The sequence below is a fragment of the Microtus oregoni genome, unplaced genomic scaffold, assembly GCF_018167655.1.
Source record: "Microtus oregoni isolate MIOR12 unplaced genomic scaffold, Mior012 000019F_ref0000042, whole genome shotgun sequence".
Taxonomy (NCBI): Eukaryota; Metazoa; Chordata; class Mammalia; order Rodentia; family Cricetidae; genus Microtus; species Microtus oregoni.
Window position 1 is genome coordinate 31,881,140 of NW_024543078.1, and position 16,652 is coordinate 31,897,791.

General features: G+C 42.7%; 1 protein-coding gene across 1 annotated transcript in view; it reads left to right on the plus strand.

Moving 5' to 3' along the window:
- Sun3 (Sad1 and UNC84 domain containing 3) overlaps positions 1-12,115 on the plus strand; it is a 30,413-nt gene extending 18,298 nt beyond the window's left edge. Inside the window, exons 6-10 of the mRNA XM_041668799.1 lie at positions 698-782; positions 6,245-6,360; positions 7,453-7,620; positions 10,433-10,525; positions 11,996-12,115. Of these exons, the coding sequence (XP_041524733.1) occupies positions 698-782; positions 6,245-6,360; positions 7,453-7,620; positions 10,433-10,525; positions 11,996-12,115 (582 nt within the window). The remainder of the gene's footprint in view (positions 1-697; positions 783-6,244; positions 6,361-7,452; positions 7,621-10,432; positions 10,526-11,995) is intronic.
- The last annotated feature ends 4,537 nt before the right edge of the window (positions 12,116-16,652 follow it).

Here is a 16,652-nt window from a genome sequence, read left to right on the forward strand (position 1 = left end):
CTTAGGCCAGAAGCATCTCTGCATTTTGCTCTCCCACTGCCTGGACTGCTACCAAATTCACCTCCCCACATCTAGGTTTAAAATGTGTAGAAATCTAACCCTGGCCTTCCATGGCTCCAGACTCTAGCTTGTCCTTATAATTGTGGCGCAGGGTTCGAGTTAGTCAATGATAAATCCAACTGTTGTACCCGCCCAGGGTACTTGTTTATTTTTGAACAAGAGAAGCCTTTAGAGTCTAACGCTGATTCAAGTGGGTGAAGAATTGCTGTTAAAAGCAACCATCTGGCCTGATGATTCTCAGACAGCTATGGGATATTCCAGTTTTTATTGCTAAGTATAGGGCATTAGTAAAGGTCCCAGCAAGCAATGTACCTGGCCACAGCTCCATCTCATCCCATGGAAAGATACCATGGTACAGCAGGGAGGGCTTAACAGGGAGCCCCAGGGACACCTTTCTGTGGGACCAGGGTTCCCAGCATACTTTAGCTTTAGTTCTTTGAGTTGTCTGAGAAGGGTCACTTCCACAGGGCTGTGGACAAGACATCTGAAGGCACCGGTGCCTATCTCTGAGAGTAGCTGGGAACTCTTAGGACTCTTCAGATGAAGGAGTTTGGGTCCAAGCTCATGAAACAAAGGGTAACTATGCAAGCAGTTGGTAGAGAATAATAACGGAAAACTGCTTCTCCAATCTTCACAGGAAGTGTCAGACTTGGTACATTATGTGCTTAAAAAGTTCAGAGGGGACCAAATACAGATGGCTGATTATGCCCTGAAGTCAGCTGGTAAGTACAGGGTTCGGAATAATAAAAGATGAATTTTTTTTTTTAAAAAAAGGAATGCTTTAAGACCATTTAAAACTCTTTATTAGAAAATGACACATATCCCTATGACTTTGAGAAGGGTGAAATTAACAATTTAGACGCTAATGAAAATACTAGAAATGGTTGCCTTTGATTGTTTCCGGGATTCCATCAGCATGTATCTAGAAGGACCCCAGAGAAAATGGAGATGCCACAAGGAAGTCAAGCAGGAAAGGGAATACTTAAACTCAACAGATGGGTAACACTGTGTATTATATGAACCAAAATGAGATACCTTACAGGGATGCTAGATGCTGTATTGCAGACTAAAGGCCGCTGTTTATAGATGGCTTACTAAGTAAGGTGCTCAACATCTTCCCAATGAAATTAACTCTAAAAGATTACTTAGACTGTGAATTGTAATCTCCACAGTCTATGAACAGTGCAGAGGGGAGGAGGGAAGGACAGGATGTGAACTGTAATCTCTGCAGCCTATGGGCAGTGCAGAGGGGAGGAGGGAAGGGCAGGATGTGAACTGTAATCTCTGCAGTCTATGGGCAGTGCAGAGGGGAGGAGGGAAGGGTAGAACTTGAACTATAGTCTCAACAGTCTATGGGCAGTGCAGAGGGGAGGAGGGAAGGGCAGGGTGTGAACTGTAATCTCTGCAGTCTATGGACAGTGCAGAGGGGAGGAGGGAAGGACAGGACTTGAACTGTAATCTCTGCAGTCTGTGGGCAGTGCAGAGGGGAGGAGAGAAGAGCAGGGTGTGCACTATAATCTCTGTAGTCTGTGGGCAGTGCAGAGGGGAGAAGTGAAGGGTAGAACTTGAACTATAGTCTCAACAGTCTATGGGCAGTGCAGAGGGGAGGAGGGAAGGGCAAGGTGTTAACTGTAATCTCTGCAGTCTATGGGCAGTGCAGTGGGGAGGAGGGAAAGGCAGGGTGTGAACTGTAATCTCTGCAGTCTGTGGGCAGTGCAGAGGGGAGGAGGGAATGGCAGTGTGAGGGACAATGCTGATGAGTGAACTCATCTCTTCTAAGGTGCAGACCATCAAAAGTCACTAATGAGAAGCGGATAATGATGTGTTGAGTAGAGACACCACATACTTAAAACTCTCCTGAAAAACTATGTCTAGGGCTACAGCTCAGCCATGCAGTACTTGCCTGGTGGACACTAGGCCCCTGAGCACTGTGATAATTGTACTATGAATTCATAAGCAAACACAGAAAACTCTAAGCTCAAATGGTCCACTTACCCTATTTATCATTTCATAGTATTTGTTTGTTTGAGTTTTTTGTTTGTTTGTTTGTTTGTTTGTTTTTTGGTGTTTTTTTGAGACATTTCTCACTATGTCGCTCTGTCCTGGAACTCACTATGCCTGCAGACCAGGCTGGTCTTGAACTCAGGGAAATCATCCTGCCTCTGCCTCCCAAAGTGCTGGGGTTATAGGTGTGCACCAACATGCCCCAGCTTCATTTTGTAACATCTTACAACAAACTGAATCCAGGGATACACAAGAATGATAATAAATTTGTGTGAATAAGTACGACCTCTTCTGAGACTAAAAGCCTTATCCTTTGAAATTATATCTGCACCATTTGCTACCTCAATAGATTTAACAATCTGGCCATTGTCGTGTTTAGGTAAATTAAAATCATTTAATGACATTCAAATCACTCATGATTAAAAATTCTGAACAAACTAGAGAGATTTTCTTCAACCTGACAAAGAATGTCTGCATAATTCCAATTTCAACACAGTGATTTATGGGAGACTGGATAATTTCTCCTAAGGCCAGAAACGATGGCCTAAGGAGAAACCATGGTAATGATGGCCATCTCCTCTTACCATTCTTGGTTACCAGTGCCACAGAAGTTCTAACTCATGCTCCAAGACAAGCAATAGGAGAAAGAGAGAGAGAGAGAGAGAGAGAGAGAGAGAGAGAGAACACAAAGTAGGCAAATTAGAAAAGAACTAACATATGTCAACTTATAGACAACATGATTGCTAACACAGAAAAAACAGGACAACATATCTACTAGGAAAACTGATGTTTGTATTGGTGTGTGTGTGGGGGGGGGGTAGGTGGGTGTAGCTGGAACATTTGGTAGCTGGTTTTCAGGATTATCATAAAGGCCTGGAAATCAAAAGATGGCATAGAACACAGGTCAGTCCACATGAATATGGTGAACTGGGTTTTGGTAAAATGGAAAAGTCAAGCCAGTGGTTCTGGAAAAAAGGGCATTCATTGCAGACTAAACCTTAGCTATAATTTACCGGATATGAACCTAAAGTGTAAGGCATGAAGTTATCCAATTTCTAGAACAAAAACTAAAAGAAAGAGGAGTAGTTTTTTTATTCATTATTTTGTTGCACTAGAGACTGAATTCATGGTCTCTTGTTTGTATGATAAACACCCTTCCACTGAGCTATATTTAGACCTTTTCTAAATTTTTATTTTGAAGCAGGGTCTTGATAAGTTCTCCAGCTGATCTGGAACTCACATCATAGCCCAGGTTGGCGTTGAACTTCCAATTGTCCTTCGCCAGCCTAGGAAAGGTTATCATAAAGAAAACACTGACACGTGACCAAAATAAAAGAATGGAGAGTTTGGACCCCATTAGTATTAATTTCTCTTCTGAAAAGGAAAATTGAGAGAATGAAAATTCACAGGCTGGAGAGAGAATATTTTTTTACACATAAATTTAGCAAAGCTCTTGGATCTAAAATTTATGAAAGCTTTCAAACTTCAATAATTATAAAACAGAAAATCCAATTTCAAAACCGGGCAAAAGATCAGAAAACACTTTATTAAAGAAATTCAAATATGAAAGGAACATGAAAAAAATACTGGGCATTATTATTCATTAGTGAAATGGGACTCCAGAGCACAATGACGAGTCAGGACACATCGATCAGAGTGACCGACAGCGAGCCTGCCAAGTGCTGCAGACACCGGAAAGCCCCGGGCTTCCATCCACGGTCGGTGGATGTGTAGATACTACGTGGTACATTTGGAAGGCGACCTGACAGCTGCCTCTCAAGTTAAATATAGCCCTAGTGACCCTGTTGCGCCACCTCTAGGCATTCACCTAAGAATTAAATATCACATTTACAGCAAAGCATGCATGCCAAAGCTGGGGGTGCAGCTCGGTGCCAAGAGTGCCTGCTTAGGGACCCCTAAGGGCTTGGGTTTGAGCCTCGGTTCTGTAAAACCCAACAAAACCCATGTGAGAATGCCTGCAGTAGCTAGACTGGCAATGACCACAATGAGAAATGTCCACTAAGAGATGAATAAAGCACTCTGAAGGCAACATAAAGAATAGCTCTGTGGTACTCACCACTGCACACAGGGATCGCAAATGCTTTATGCTAAGCCTAAGCTGCCATATGCAACGAGCTGCAGAATGCAATGCACCGCAAAGAGACAGTAAAAGGAATGGCTGGGATAAGTGGGTGTGTGAGGGAGGATGGATCAGACACTGCTCCGCCTGGGGCTGGAGGCTGAAGAAAATGGGGAGGACTGCTACTGACTGTGCTCTTTTATTTCATTTTATTTTTTATTTTTGAGCTTACGCATCCTAAATTTGCCACATGATGGCTGGCATAATTCTGAATATGCTAAAACAAGTAATACTGAACTGTAAATGGGTGAATTACTGGGTATGTGAATTATTTTTCAATGCTAATTAGAACTAAAGTCTAAGCCAGCGGTAGTAGCACATGCATTTAATCCCAGCACTCAGGAGGCAGAGGCTGGCAGAAACCATCTTGAAAACCCAACCTACCAAACAAACAAACAAGCAAACAATGCAAAAACAAAATAACAAAACAAAACAAAAACCTAAAAATAATTAATTAATTAATTAAAATAATGAATAAGCATGAGTTTCTTCAAAACCCACAGATAAGTGTTTTTGGATCCCGGGAAGTGAGTTTCTCCACCAATACAATAAGCCAACTAAAAGTTGAGTTAAAGCTGGGTTGTGGTGGCCCATGCCTTTAATCCTAGCACTCAGGAGGCAGAGGCAGGCGGACTTCTGTGAGTTCGAGGCCAGCCTGGTCTACAAGAGACTTTTGGTGGTCTTTCTAAGGGAGCAGGGTTTGGAGCCCGAGGAGTGTAACTGAGATGGAGTCTCGAGGCAAAGTTTACAGCCAAACACCCACAATTTTTTCTCATGTGATGATTCTAAGGGGGAATCAGATTTATATTAGCTTAGCATGCAAAAGGGATTTTCCTGTCCAGCAGGTCATACAAGTAAGGATATTAATTGTTAGATAAAAGATGCCTGCTTCAGTCTCAGTTTGGGAGAATGGAAAGCAACTGCAGGATAAGCAAGCCCCAAGAATTGTATAACGTAAGACCGTTACTCAAAACTTAAGACACAGTTGTAATCGTGTGTGTGTGTGTGTGTGTGTGTGTGTGTGTGTACACATATGGTGTTCATGGATGCCAGAGGTCCCTGGTGTCCCTCGAGCTATTGTCAAAGGTGGCTGTGAACCACCTGATATAATCCTAGGAATTAAAAGCAGGTCCTCTGGAAGAACAGAAGACTCTTAACCGCTGAGCCATCTTCCTATTATTCAGTATCTAAATTTCAAGTTTAAATTGGAGATTTGTAGTTCTTCTTGTTATATGTGGCAACCATGGGCCCATATTTAATAGTTCAAACTGTGCTATCCCAGACAAAGTTCAGAGCATAGATGCCTGGTCAAGAACATGCAAGCTCATGGACTTCAGGGTTATACTGCGCTACTCAAGGGAAATTTAAAGAAGTGGTTTGCATTTTAAAATTTCTCATGTCTCAAGTATGTTTCCTTCCTAATTGAAACAACGTGAAGGGATAATGTTTGCTAAATCCCTTTATGCTTTTATTACAATTAAACCTCCTACAAAAAATTAAAGTCTGATGAATTTGCATAATTATTGTTACAAAGATAACATGAAGAGCACACACGTGGTGTGGCTTTGCTGCTTTTTATTGAGTGAAGGAGGCTGACAGAAAACCTAATTTTCTGGATGCTGATAAATATAGTATATGTATTAGTTCGAGTTTTGATTCATTTGTTCCAGTAATTGTGATTTTTTTTAGCATAAGTTTCAGAAATTTTTTGAAACTAGAAAAATGAAACATGACTTTCTGTCTGGATATGGTGCCACATACCTATACTCCGAGCACTTAAGAAGCTGAGGCAGGTGGATTGCTCCAAGTTCAAAGTCAGTCTTCAATACTTAGTGAGTCCCCTTTTCAAAACCAAGAAACAGATGTGCAAACACATTTCCAGAAATGACAGGATGTGAGTAGTTTATACAGGCCTGACTGAGCCCTGAGTGTTAATCTGACTTTGTGACTTTGCCAGTAGTCTTTCCAGGGAGATCACTGAAATCCAGATGGCGTGTGTTAGGTTTTATGCATTAAGTTTAAAATATTTTGCAATTTTAGGAGCCTCTGTCATTGAAGCTGGGACCTCAGAAAGTTACAAAAACAATAAAGCAAAACTGTACTGGCATGGGATAGGGTTCCTCAATTATGAGATGCCCCCAGATATGATTCTTCAGGTAAGTGCTAAACAGGACGATGTTACGTCTACCTTACAGTTTTGTTATTAAGGACCATGATTGTGTTGATGTCTAAACCAGAGGCAAGAACAACCACACTGCCTATAGAGACAGGATACTTCTTACATCTCTATACCATCCCACTGTACACATTAATAATTGCTAATAGTTTATTAATTATTGCATTTTTAAGATCAGAAAACTAGAGTTTGTCAAAACCCAGAATTCCATACCTTTCATTTCTACTGATTCTGTGACATCCCCTTTTCCACTGAAAATGTCAGTCATTCAACAGACATTTGCTAAGAGAGGCTGTCCTCCAAATGCCAGGCAGGCATTAGGTGCTATGCCAATCACAAGTTCTCACAGGGTTGACTGTAACAAATTTTCACTTAGCCTTTTGTTCACCTGGAAAGATCATGACTGTCAGCACACTGTGAGCCATGTATCAGAGGCTGCTTGCAAACAGAAAAGTGTATTCAGAGACAAACCTGCGTTCTCTTCTTGCCAGGTTACAATTTCACATCTAGTAAAAGAAATGTTTTTTCTTCTTTACCACCAGGACCTCCATCGCCGTTATTATCCACCATTGGCATTTCCCCATCAACCATCACTAAGGTCACCTTCACTTCCACTACCATAAGCACTGTCAGGTCTGCCACCACCATCACTTCCACCACAAACACCATTGTCTCCTTAGTCATCACCACCATCACCCCAGTACCATCAGCACCACCATCACAATCAGCACCATCAGCACCACCATCACCATCTCAATCAGCACCATCAGCACCACCATCACCCCAGCACCATCAGCACCACTATCTTCCCAGTACCATCTGCACTTCCAGCTGTAGTTGCCCTTCCAGCAGTCTAGTTGCAGCAGTGAAAACAACACCCTGCTGTGGGAGAGGCTCTGAGGGACAGAAGCACAAGTGTTCTGGATGAACAACCAGACCCAGGGTGTTTGGGAAGGTCTCCTGTTTGCTGGGTGTCCGAAGGATCTTACAGTTGCTAGCGATGAGGTGCTCGGTACTGAAAGATTAGATTTATGCACCCAGAAATGAGATTCATTTCATGTTTTCTCTCCAGCCAGATGTCCACCCTGGAAAGTGCTGGGCCTTTCCAGGTTCCCAGGGTCATATCCTGATCAAACTGGCCAGGAAGATCATCCCGACAGCAGTCACCATGGAGCACATCTCAGAGAAGGTGTCCCCCTCGGGAAACACCTCGAGTGCACCCAAGGAGTTCTCTGTCTATGTGAGAAGCTGTCTAAAAGCTGACATTCAGAGTGGGTGGACATAGAGGGTGTTAGACTGGGAAGGACGAGCTACCCTCATGTCTTTGGTGATTGAACCTAGTGTCTCTTGGAGGCTGAACCAGAAATCTACCACTGAGCTATCTCCGCCCTGGACTCTCCGTTGAACTGTACACTAGTTTCTTGTGTATCTTATGTCTAGGGTGTTTTCCTTGTTAGTTACAGACTGGGAGGACTGGACCTATGATTTCTGTGTTTGATTTTATATTTTTTCTTTACAACTAAAAAGTTACACACATACACCTGAAATGCGGGCTATTTACGTAAACTTGATAATGCACCTTCCTGCTTCTCCCTGTTCCCAATTCTTTTTTTTTTCCTCTCAAAGCCCCCACCAGCAGCAGTCTTACCTGCTACTGGGGAGCCTGCTTCCATATTTTCCTCTATCATTATTTCTTAATTTTTCAGTGTTAGATATTATTTGATGGCTTCCTCCAATAGAAGATGAAAATCACATCTTTTCTGTGGCTCTGCCCATTTGATAGTTTTGTCTTAAAAAAAAAAAACATTTGAAGTGCACACTTCAGTGGTTCTAGCATTCACACTTCTGAATCCACCATCACAATTTTAGAACATTTTTGTCGCCTTCCAAAGGAACCCCATACTGCTTAATTTTCACCTTCATCCCGCATCACATCCCTAGCCCTTGGCAACCAGGAATGGACTTTGACTCATAAATTTATCTGTGCCAGACATTACCTTCATCACACTCTGCACTCTCCAGTGAGGGATTAACACAGGTTTAGCTATGATGTAGCTCTTGTCAATATTTGACTGCTTTTTGGAAGCCAAGAATAAATATTTGATTGTTTGTGTTTTACTGATCTATTAGTTGGTAGACATCTAAGAGTTATTTGCAGAGCTTTTATAAATAATGAGACCGTGAATATTTATGAATATGGTAGACTGTGCAAGAGTCTACCACAGATGTTGGACTTTGTTTCTACAGAAATACATACTGGATTGGAACTCCTAAATCTGTGTTTCATGTTTGAGGCTCTTGGTGGGGCAGGAGGGGGATGCGTGTCTTTTTTTCTTTGTCTCAGTCAGAGGTCAACAACGTTTTTCTGATGAGTACTGGGCACTGCTCCCTGCTGGCCAGACAGCACTTGAAAGTTACTTTCTTTACTGAACACGTTTTAAACATTTCCAAAGGTATTTGCCGCCTGTTTGTCTAATTTGCTCACTTTGGTGCATGTCTGTCTCTAATACATTGCCAAGCTTTCCATGAGAGGCACATCTCCTCCCATTGTTAATTCAAGTCAGATAAACTGCTTCCCTTGCCCTCCCCCTTCCTCCCAGCCATCCCATCAGAGCTCTTCTACCCTCTGGCTCCAATCTGATGATTACTAGATGAACCTGGCGCATGACTGATACCGTGGGATCTCATTCCTGCATCCCCAAGTCTGTTTCTCAGCTTCCTTTTCTGATTCATATTCCGTCTCTGAAAGACTGCACCTATTTTATTCTAACGCCTGTGCAAGACTTTTCATTTCTTCCACCAAAACTATACTCTCTAAGACTTCTGTTTCTACAAATATTGCTTGTTTAGAGTCTTTGGTGCTTGCAGCTTCGCCGTCATTGCACCCGAAGATACCAGAGGATAGCAGAGTTTCATTTCATCTGCTTGTTTCCAGGGTCTCTGTTGGTCTTATAAGCAGCTTTTCTTGAGTATCTAGATGCTCCGTGGAAGCCCAGCAGCACAGTCAATGCAGTTGACTCTGGAAGGATTCCTGCATGTGACAAGTATCAGCCTAGCCGCTCTGCTGGGACCTGCAGAGGAGGAAGAGAACAAGAGAAGCCTCAGCTGCACAACCAGCTGGCTCAGAAGGACAGCTCTGGCAGGGGCTGGTGGGCAGGGACTGCCATGGACTGAGGGCTCTCAGGAAATGTTGAAATGACAGTCAGCCAAGCCTCAGATCCGAGTCCCTCCCTGCCTAGTCCTCTAGCATACCATGGCCCAAATCCCGAGCCTTTCTGGGCTTGCAGCCTAGGTCCCTGTGGTGCTAGTTTCACCTCGAGCCACAGGAGTCTGTGTTTCCGTCTGCTGCTGTTTGACCTTCCCCAGGGTTTCTGTGTGAGTGCCTACTCCTAATTTTTCCTCGAAGGTTTAGCTAGGCCTGACCTTTATCCTTTGATATTACTGGCTGGAGGAAATGTAGCCTACTTCCTGGACCCACCAGTGCTTCTAATCCCATGCTGCTGAGGCTTCCTGATTCCAGCCTCTGATGCTCACAAACATTGCAGTGTGAAGGATGAGTTTCGGCAGGCCCTGTCTGACTGTATTTACTCCGGGCTGTCCCTTACTAGTAGGCATTCTGGCTGATTCCTCCAGGCAGGAATCACTGAGCAAGAACAAGTGCTTCCCATTTTCCTTCTGTATTACAGAATAGATGAACCAAATGCTCCCCCAATCGCTCTTGGCCCTAGTACTCTGAAACAGAGTCTTTCACTGAACTGAAAACTTACCTTCTTGGCAAGGCTTGCTGGCCAGGGGGTTCTATCTGTCTCTGACCCCCCAATGTTGGGGTTACAGGCACAAGCAGCCTTGTCCACATTTTTAAACGGAAGCTGGGAATTTGAACGCATGTCTTCAGGCTTGCCTAACAAGCAATCTTATCCACTGAGCCATCTCCCCAGCTCCAGCACAGGCAACTTCAGGTGGACTGTTGCAACTTGAAGGCCTGCGCCCACTGCTTTCATCGAGCACCCACCCACTTGTTACAGCCTCCATTCCTGTTGCTTTCCCTGCAGGGCATGATGAAAAGATGCGAAGGAGAAGAAATGTTCCTAGGTCAGTTTATGTATAACAAAGCGGAAACAACCGTTCAAACATTCGAGCTCCAGGTAATAACCCACCGGGAAAGGCTAAGTTATGTTTGACCTCATCACTAAGAGGGATTTGCTGGAACTGCTGCCCGGAAATAAGTATGAGTAAAGCACGGGCTGAGAAAGGCCGTCATAACTCCACTCTGCTTCTTACGTGTATTTTAGTGCACACCCTTTAACTGTATGGCATTGGTGCAAAATTAGTGATAAGAGGCAGACACTTGCAAAAGCAGTTTCTAGCCCGCTCTCACTTGCTACTAGTCCCCGATGTGTTGAGCTTCTCAATCTGTTCTTTTTAATAGTGCACCCAGCACATGGACAGGAAACAATCTCCCACGTGAGCAGTTCAGTTCGATAGTGACTGTCTCATCTGCCTTGAGGAAAGGGGCTAGCTTTGAAGATGAGACATGAGGTGGAGAGAGGGGAAAAGGAAGGCAGTCAATATTTAATGCCAGACAATGCCAGTAGACTCTTTCTTCCCAAGCCAAGGAGGGGAAACACCCACTGTTAACTGATAAACTTCCCAAAGTGCACTAAAGTGTGTAAAATACCTCTTCATTATCTATAGTCAGTCCCTAAAATTGGCCTAGCTGAAGAGATGTGTAGAAAGCATCTCATGCTATGTAAGGATAAGTGTTTATGATACTTTTTGGTCAACAATGAAATTGATCCAAGTCTCCCCCGTCCTACCACCAAGTGCCCAAACAGCTCTCGACATGCAATGATCTCACACACAGAATCACACCACAGATGAAAACGCCTTTGGGACTGCACTAAGCAAGTAAAGATTTTCCTTGTAATGTGTATTTTAGACACTACAACATAGCGAAGGTTAACATAGCATTTGCCCTGGGTTCAAGATGTCTTGAGATGGTCTTAACCACATGGAAAGCTAACCCTGACTTCTATGCAAATACTATGCCATTTTATATAGGAGACTTGGGAACCCATGGATCTAGGATCAAGAGGAGGTACTGGAAGCCATCCTCCCAGATCCCAAGGGATGGCTAACTGTTTTAAATGGACATATCTATAGAGTTCTATGTCTGACTTGCATATTCATTTGGGTTTGGATTCATATTAGTTTTGAGTTTGGTTGAGCTTTTGTTTGTTTTTAACAAAACAGGGTCTTGCTTATGGTAGCTCAGGCTAGCCTCAGCTTATGCATCTTCTGCTTCAGCCTTCACAGTCAGTTTTATGGGTCTTGTTTTCATACAACTCTCCTTTTATTGGCACAGAGAGAGAGTGAGGGGAGTCAACATAGTGTGAGCCACTGCTGAGACCTCCTGAGGTCTTCATGCTCCCATGTTTATGTGTTCATGGGATCCTCCTTGCCAGCTGCTCATCTTCCTATCCACTAGTGCACTATCTAAATGCCCTTGTGCTAGGAAAGGAAAGAAGTATTCCCACATTCCCCACTATGTCACTGTGCATTGGGATTCTTCCAGAGAAACCTTTATAGGTCATTCATGTTCTCTTTGTTTCCAGAATGAAGCACCTGAATCTTTGTTATGTGTGAAACTTCAAATCCTTAGCAACTGGGGACATCCAAAGTATACTTGTTTGTACAGATTCCGAGTCCACGGCATCCCCAGTGATCACACTTAGAGGAGCTGGTGCAGAAGGAGGTGACCATGAAGCCAGAGTGTCCAAGGATGTTGCTATTCCCTTACACCAGATTGTACCCCTAGAAACCAAAGATTTGGAGTGGGAGGGAAACCTCAAACTCACCCCTACTAAGCAGTAAGAAGTCGATGGATTTTACTAATAAAAAAACAAGTAAAAGCAATTCTACAGCTTTCGGGCAGTTCACTTTGAGCATCAGGGGGTGATTTTGTATTTGGGAGATGATCTTACTGGGAAGTCGTCCTCACTACAGCTTCTGCACTTTCAGATCTTCATCCCCCGTCTTGGGTGCCAGGCCCACTCTTACCGCCGTAACCCACTCTGAGCTACAGGCTCTGGGCAGCAGAAGTAGAGAAGCCGCAGATACTTCTTAAGTTAGAGATAAAAGTCAGCAGCAAGTTCTGGCCACGAATGTTTGCAGGTGACTCCTCAGAGTTCGGTACTGCCCTCTTAAACATTACAAATGGGCTGGCCAGATGGCTCAGCTGGGAAAAGCCCTCTGTGACCAAGTCAGAGTATCTGAGTTCAGTCCTCAGACCATCCACGGTGGAAGAAAAGAACCGGTTCTCCAAAACTGTCCTCTGACCCCTCCATACAAAATAAATATATTTTTTTTAAAAATTACAAACAAGAAGAAATTGAAATAATCTGTTAGCTGTGAAACTGCTGCATGTAAATCAAAGCTACACATAAATAAAAACAATGATCAGATCAAGAGCATAATTTATAAAAGCCACAACAAAGACCATAAGCATCAGGTAAAGGGAAGGAGAATGTATATATGGGAAAGGCCCTATACAGCAGAATGATTAAAAGGTTTCAATAAAGGGCAGGCCTGGCTCAACTGTGGAGATATCAATTCCCATTAACCTAATTCAGAATGATAATGATCTTAATAAAAACCAGAAATTTACAGTAATTCTGGAGCAGTCATGAGACAGTAGTGTGTCCGAGCTCACCTGCAGAGAAAAGGCAGAGCATGTGGCCTGCATGCATGAAGTTCCAGGTTCCATCCCCACCAGTGGAGCAAAAGGAATTATTGCTAAAAAAAAAAATATCAAAAATATCCGTGTGAAAATGTTATCACAATTTTGTTTTTAATAGAATTGTTTCTGTGCACAGAGGCAGAACATCTGGAATCCTAGCGTTGGGGAAACTGAGGCAAATGGAGCCTGAGTTTGAGGCCAGCCTAAGATATTTAGAGAGGTCTTGTCTCAAATAAGAAACATGCCCTTGACCATCAGGATGGCTCAGTCATACCACCTCTGACAATGAGAATTTGATCCCTCTCTTTACACATGGTGTAAAGGAAGAACACTCCTGAGACATGTCCCTTGATTTCCATAGGCACATTATGGCGTGTAGGCCAGGACACACATGCCATGGCATGCACATACACACAAAACTTTCACAAAATAAACACAAACAAAATGTTTGTCATGCCACGATTTACCACATGACTCACTTTTTAAAAAGAAACATTCTTTTTGGCTTGTATTTTAAATATTTGCATGTGAAATGACGCACCTTGGATCTGTTTTCAATTTCTGTGAGGGAAAGAAGCAGGAAGATGGGGAAATAAGATGGGTGGGAGACGATCACTTGAGTGGTCACAGTATCCATGGGAACTTTCACTCTGCTCTCTCTACATTCATACATGCTGCTATTTCAATGTTAAATTGTTTTTGGAAAGCCAAAATAGGCATAGTTTTTATACAAAAAAAAATGTGTGGTTTTAAAACCTCTAAAGATATGTTGTAGACAAATTTGATTCTCAATTTCTCAATTTTATAGCAATACATCTATTATTTTTTGAGAATCTATTAGAGAACCTGGCCTTTGTAACATGAGTGGCAGATAGGTTTCCATCTTGTTTAAGATTTGTTGCATATCACCATAGAACCTTCATCTGGCGATGGATGGAGATAGAGACAGAGACCCACATTGGAGCAATGGACTGAGCTCCCAAGGTCCAAATGAGGAACAGAAGGAGGAATAACATGAGCAAGGAAGTCATGACGGCGAGGGGTGCACCCACCCACTGAGACAGTGAGGCTGATCTATTAGGAGCTCACCAAGGCCAGCTGGACTGGGACTGAAAATGCATGGAATAAAACCGGACTCTCTGAATATGGTGGACAGTGAGGGCTGCTGAGAAGCCAAGGACAATGGCACGGGGTTTTGACCCTACTGCATGTACTGGCTTTGTGGGAGCCTAGCCGGTTTGGATGTTCACCTTCCTAGACCTGGATGGAGCGGGGAGGACCTTGGACTGCCCACAGGGCGGGGAACCCTGACTGTTCTTTGGACTGGAGAGGAAGGGGGAGAGGAGTGGGGCGTGGGGAGTGGGGGGAGGGGGAGGGAAAAGGGAGAAGGGGGGAGGTGGAACTTCTTAATTAAAAAACTTCAATAAAAAATAAAAAATAAAAAAAGATTTGTTTGCAGTGTTGCTATTTATGGAAACCTGAAAAAGTATCATCAGAGGGGATGTTTCTGTGACAAAGAGCCACGTGGTTCGGCACACTGACACATCAGTGGAGCTGACAAGCCCAAGACTTATTTCTATCTGTGTGGGGACTCTGTGAGCACAAACTCACAGGCACTGAGTCTTACTTTTCTCCTGCTAGGGTTACAGCACTACAAATTTGTAGTTACAAATAAATTTGTAGTAGGGTTACAAATAAAAGAGGTTGATTTCTGCTCACAGTTCTGCCAGTTTCGGAAGGATGCATTTTTCAGTGGCTTGCATACTGGACTTGAGACTTTCCGTAATACATGAGAAGAGCTTATGAGACCTAGCCAAGCTGGAGCTATGTCGGCCCACCCTGGTGATAACCCATAATCCATTAACCATATGACCAATTAATCGGTTGGTGAGCACAGAATCATAATCACCACTCAGTGTTCTCACCCACAAATATCACGAGAGAGCGAACAAGCCATATCCAAAGCGTAGCACCTGAGCGAAACCAAGCAAATGGCTTGGAACAGTTATCTAGCCATTAAGAAAATGAAATAGCTTCTTAATGATTACAATGTGATAAATCCCCAATATAGCATGGTGAAATATTTACAAGTGGGTAATGAAACCATAAAAGTCTTAATAAAACTGGGACTAATTCTTGTATGATATTGGAAAGAGAAAGCTACAAAAGCATAAAAATTCCACATAAGCAACAGCATTGCAAATAAAGACCTTAAACAGAATGGAAACACATTTACCACTCACATTACAAAGGTTAACCTTTCTAAGACAAATTATCAAAGCAGCAACACTAACATCAGCCCACCATGGAAGTGCTAAGCAGTTAATCAATATGCAGAATGTTCACCCTAGGTGTGCCTTTTCAGCAAATGCTGGCTCACATGGTCCACACCCACCAAATACTGGTCTATTTCCTCCTGGATTAGATGTCATTGTCCTCAAGTCTTCATCCCTCTGCACTTAGAACTGCAGGATAGTTCCAGTGCACTGCACTAATGCAATTTTTAAAAACCAATGGAATTTATTTAAAGGTTTCATTTGACATCCATAAGATGAGGAGTCCCTTGATCAATTTCTTAAGCAGAACCACGATCCTTAGATGAAGACTGTTCCCAAAAAGACATTCGCTCATGCCAGTCTCTACAGGATGAGTTTCCACCTCACCATTTTCTCATGTAAACAGTAAGACAAATACTTACTTTCAAATTTGCTGTAGAACTTCTGAGCGATGCCACTTTCTTTCCCTCTGGGGCAATTTTTCCAACACTAACCGCTAACAAGCCCGCAAATAAATGAGTCTTTTCTTCCCCTGAGACTAGTGAAGATGAGCAGGCATGTGACAGACACAGCCACCTCGACTTTGGGTAACAGTAAAGACATGCTACTCACCTAGACAGCAGCTCGAAAGATGCACCTCCCTGACCTCCAGCTGCATAGACTGAGTGACATTTGACCTGTAATGTACTTCCTTTCCTACAACAAGATCAGGCAGGATGTTTTACTCCTATAAGTAAACATAACACCAACATTGTTCTGCAGCTCCTCATGTGACTGAATGGGGCACCCTGAAGGTTTGGACTTAATAAAATAAAAAATCCATTTACCACCTAGATGGAAAATAACAAGCAGGTATTGCATTAGAAAATGCTCTGGCACATAGGACTTCTGGAATTCTCTAGAGTGATTTCTTGAGGAAATCATTTGGAAAGAAAATATGGAAATATCGATATATCTATCAATTCTGAAATCATTGACTTTGCTTGCTAAACCTATTTAGTTTAATTGCAAGAATATAGAAGATTAATATTTTCTTCTAAGAAAAAACTGTTGGCTTACTTATATATTTTTGAGCAAAATCCTTACATTATTTGAGATTCATCAATAAGGAACATATAATCATCATTATTATGTATACGTCTTCTTAGGAATTTAAAAATTGTTTTGCCATTTTATTGCATAATATCAAGCAATTTCAAAATAGAGGTCAGGTACAATGGCACACTGCTTACAAAGTTTATTTAAACGCAGTCTTTA